The sequence below is a fragment of the Hevea brasiliensis genome, chromosome 8 (genome assembly GCF_030052815.1).
Source record: "Hevea brasiliensis isolate MT/VB/25A 57/8 chromosome 8, ASM3005281v1, whole genome shotgun sequence".
Lineage (NCBI taxonomy): Eukaryota > Viridiplantae > Streptophyta > Magnoliopsida > Malpighiales > Euphorbiaceae > Hevea > Hevea brasiliensis.
Window position 1 is genome coordinate 34574360 of NC_079500.1, and position 4465 is coordinate 34578824.

General features: G+C 30.4%; 2 protein-coding genes across 2 annotated transcripts; both read right to left on the bottom strand.

Moving 5' to 3' along the window:
- Positions 1–488: 488 nt before the first annotated feature.
- Positions 489–3142, bottom strand: LOC131182124 (uncharacterized). Its single transcript, XM_058150770.1, has 4 exons — positions 2921–3142; positions 1992–2611; positions 1689–1764; positions 489–1298 (listed from the first exon to the last, which is right to left on the bottom strand). The coding sequence occupies exons 1-4, from the start codon at positions 3140–3142 to the stop codon at positions 489–491; spliced, it is 1728 nt and encodes a 575-aa protein (XP_058006753.1).
- A 132-nt stretch (positions 3143–3274) lies between these two features.
- LOC131182125 (uncharacterized) lies at positions 3275–4258 on the bottom strand. Its single transcript, XM_058150771.1, has 2 exons — positions 4036–4258; positions 3275–3900 (listed from the first exon to the last, which is right to left on the bottom strand). The coding sequence occupies exons 1-2, from the start codon at positions 4256–4258 to the stop codon at positions 3275–3277; spliced, it is 849 nt and encodes a 282-aa protein (XP_058006754.1).
- Positions 4259–4465: the final 207 nt, after the last annotated feature.

A 4465-nucleotide genomic window follows, 5' to 3' on the forward strand; every position in this document is an offset into this window, starting at 1 on the left:
TAGATGTGGTGACAAACATATTTGGTGAAGGAAAAAACTAATCACTATATTTTATTATATAAGATTTTGATACAAAAGATTTTGTTACTATATGTAATATTTACTGTTATAAAAATATTTGTCACAATAAATGATTAATTGAAAATAATAGTTACAAAAAAATGTTTATCAATTTAATTATTATATATTGTGACAATATTTTTAAAATAAAACAGGAAAATATGGTGATAACATAATTTTGTCAAATATATTTAAATATTTATCGCTAAAAACTTTTGTCGTAACAAATAAATTATCAGTAATAATAGTAAAATAGGTTTTTCAATAATGGTTATTTTCCATTCAATTTATCAATAATATTTGAAGTTAAAATATTATTATGAAAAATTAAATATAATAGAATAAATTGTAGTTCACAATAAAATAAGTGGTTTACAATATGTTTTGAGTATAAAAAAAAATAAAAAAGAAATATGCAGTAACAAATATTAAAAATCATCATCATCTTCCTCATCATAATTGTTTTCATTGTTGTCATCTTCTTCCTTGTCATCAGCATCACTAACACAATAATCAATAATCGTATCATCTTCTTCATCAGTAGAATCATCACTAATTGTATCTTCACTTGATTTTCGGCTATTCTTTGAGAGTATAGTGGTAGCATCAATTTCTTCTAAAATTTCATCATCATGATGCAATGATTCTATATCTTGATTATCAATTTGTTCAATCACATTTCCATCATTTATCTCATATTGCTGATAGGGCTCGTCATTAAAGTCAAATCTTTCATTATCTATTCCTTCATTTTCTGGAACATCATATACATTTATAGGATAAGATTTCTGCACAATTTTCCAACCACTGCCATTTTTTATATCATTTATATAAAATGCTTGCGATGCTTGATTTGCCAACACAAAAGGGTCATCTACATACCATTTTCGATTCACATTAACACTCATTAATTGGCCATATGTTCTTGATCCATTCTTTTTATCGCCGATATTCCACCAGTTACATTTAAACACATAAACACAATTCCCATGACAATACTCAAGCTCAATGATATTAGTTAACTCACCATAAAAATCAATTTCTTCTGAATTATGTTCTCCTTTCACCACAATACCACTATTTTGAGTATGACGATACTTGTCACGTTCAATGTTGTGAAATCTAATTCCATTCACAATTATACCACTATACTTTGCAACACGCATATCAGGCCCTAAACCCAACACATATAAATGATTTGTTGATTCAAGCGAGCCTCTTAGATTCTTTTGTACCACCTAAAAAATAATATTCATAAAAAATCTAGTATCTTGTTTGATAATATATATTTAATCAATAATAAAAAAAAACTTACATATTACTTAAACCAAGATGGAAATTCATCCTGATGTCTATGTTGTACATTAGCAATACTTTGTCTTTGAAGTTCTTCCTTGTGCAAACTATACATGTGAAACAACATATTAGTTATATATATATATATATATATATATATATATATAATGACTTGTAATTACAACTGAATTAAACGCAAAACTTTTAAATGATATCATAACTTACTTTAAATAAGATTCTATCATCTCGCAATTTTTAAGTATGTACCATTGAATTTTCTTGAAATCAGACAAGGATAGCATATCATATACAGCTACTCCTAAAGTTCTTACCTTTTGTGCAAAAATTAAAAACCCATTGGGTATCGACATTTCAGGCCTATCAAAATTCCTTTCCACTCGATTGTGCCTAGTTTCAACACCATGAAAGTACATGGAACAAAAGTTAAGGCACTCTTTATTGATATATGCCTCAGCAATGGAACCTTCTGGGCGAGCTTTGTTGCGCACCGTTTGTTTCAAAGAACATAAGAACATAAAATTATTTATTTAATAGAGAGAATTGATATAAGTAACTATATAACAATGCTCATAATTGAATAAAATAATAAAATAAAGCATAAAATTTGAAGTTACCTTTCAACAAAATACATCCATCGATATTGAACTGGCCCACCAAGTTCTATTTCACATGGTAAGTGAATTGATAAATGTGTCATAATCACAAAAAATGATGGTGGATATATGGTTTCAAGTTTACACAATATTAGAGCTATATCATTTTGTAACTTATGTAAAGTAGCTCTTTCCATTGTCTTCGAGCATAAGTCTTTGAAGAAAGAACTCAACTCAGACAACACAATATAAAGATCCTTTCTCAAAAAACCATGAGCTACAGCTGGAAGTAATCGTTGTAAAAATACATGATAGTCATGGCTTTTCATTCCTGATAATCTACAATCATCAACATTTATGCATCGAGACAAGTTAGAGGCGTAACCATCATGTAACTTAATTAATTTTAACCATTCACAAAACTTCTTCCTTTCTGATAATGGTAAAGTGTAACATGCTAATGGCATTAAAATCCTATCACCATCTCTTTGCAAGTGCAATTCTTTTCTTATACCCATTTCTTCCAAATCCAAACGAGTCTTGACATTGTCTTTTGTCTTCCCATCTATTGCCAACAACGTCCCTATAATGGTTTCACTTATATTTTTCTCAATGTGCATCACATCCAAATTGTGGCGTAACTTCAATGTTTTCCAATAAGGAAGTTCAAAAAATATACTCCTTTTAGTCCAATTCAGCTCTTGTTCTGTACACTTACGCTTCCTTTTATTACATGGCTTTCCAAATTTCACATCTTATGGAATATAAGATGTTTGGATAAGTATGTCATCTCCTGATAATTCTTTGGGTTTTTCTTGATACTCTATCTTACCATTAAACTTTTTACTTTTCCTCTATGGATGTTGTTTATCCAAATATCTACGATGACCCATATAACATTGCTTCTGCCCATTCTTTAAAGTAAGTGAATATGTCCATTTGTTGCAAACTGGACATGCTAATTTTCCCTTTGTACTCCACCCAGATAACATTCCATAAGCAGGAAAATCATTTATTGTCCATAACAATGCAGCATGTAATTGAAAATTTTCGTTACTATATGAATCAAATGTCTCCACACCATTTTCCCATAATTCTTTTAGTTCATCTATTAATGGTCGTAAATAAACATCAATATCATTACCAGGAGAATCCTTACCTGGTATAAGCATGGATAAAAATAAAAATGGCTCCTTCATACATTTCCAAGGTGGCAAATTGTAAGGAAGTAGAATGACCGGCCACATACTATAACTGGTGCTCATATTGCCAAATGGGTTGAATCCATCACTTGCAAGCCCAAGTCACACATTGCGAGGATCTTGAGCAAACCAATCATTTTCCTTATCAAACTCTTTCCATGCCTCAGCATCAGCTGGATGCCTAATAACATCATCATTTACCCGCTTTTCTTTATGCCACCTCATATCCTTAGCAATTTCCTTCGACATAAATAATCTTTGAAGTCTAGGTTTCAAAGGAAAATATCTAACTACCTTTTGAGCAATCTTCTTACATTTACCCAAACCATACTTCCATCGAGGGGCTCTACACATCGGATTAAGGCATGTATCTAAATGCTCATACTCCTTCCAATATAGTATGCAATCATTCACACATGCATCTATGGTGATATAACCAATGCCAAGATCATGCATCAATTTTTTCACCTCATAATAAGATTTGGGAAGTGTTTCACCTTCTGGGAGCGCATCCTTGAATAACTCTAAGTTCATACTGAAGGACTTATTGCTAGAATTAGTAATTGTTTTGTTATAAATCATCTTGATAAGAAATGATAATTTGGAATACTTCTTACAACCTGGGTATAGTTCGCATTGAGCATCATTCAACAATCTAGCAAATTTCTCTACTTCCTTTTCAGATGAGGTTGTTTCATGATTGCTCGAGGGTCGTTCAGCACTAAATTCTGTGAAATTAGAATTGCACATGTCTTTTAACATTTCAAAAGTATTGTCATGTTGATCTTTAACTTGATCACTAAGATTATCATCATCATGTGAATCACCCAAATGAATACCAACATCTTATTCAAAAGACTCACCATGATGTGTCCATTGAGTATAATCCTCAACAAACCCATGAAGAAACAAGTCTTGTTTCACCTCTACCACTTTTTTCAAGTAACAATTGTTACAATTTTTGCAAGGACATCGAATCCTACCACTGGAGTCAACATGTTGTTTTGCAACATCTAAGAAACTACGCACCCCTTGAATATATTCTGAACTAAATTTATTCTTATTTAGCATCCAACTTCTATCCATTATGTTAACCTGTAATAAATAAATAAAGTAAAAAGCATAAGTTTGGGATTTAAACCTACATTTGGCAAGGGAAAGGAGAGAAGTTTCAAACTTAAAAGGCTAAGTTTCTAATATCATATTGGGCAATTTAATATAATTTTTCTTGAAAATCATATTCAAAGAATTATTATAATTATTTATATATTTATTAAAAATATTACTATAAAT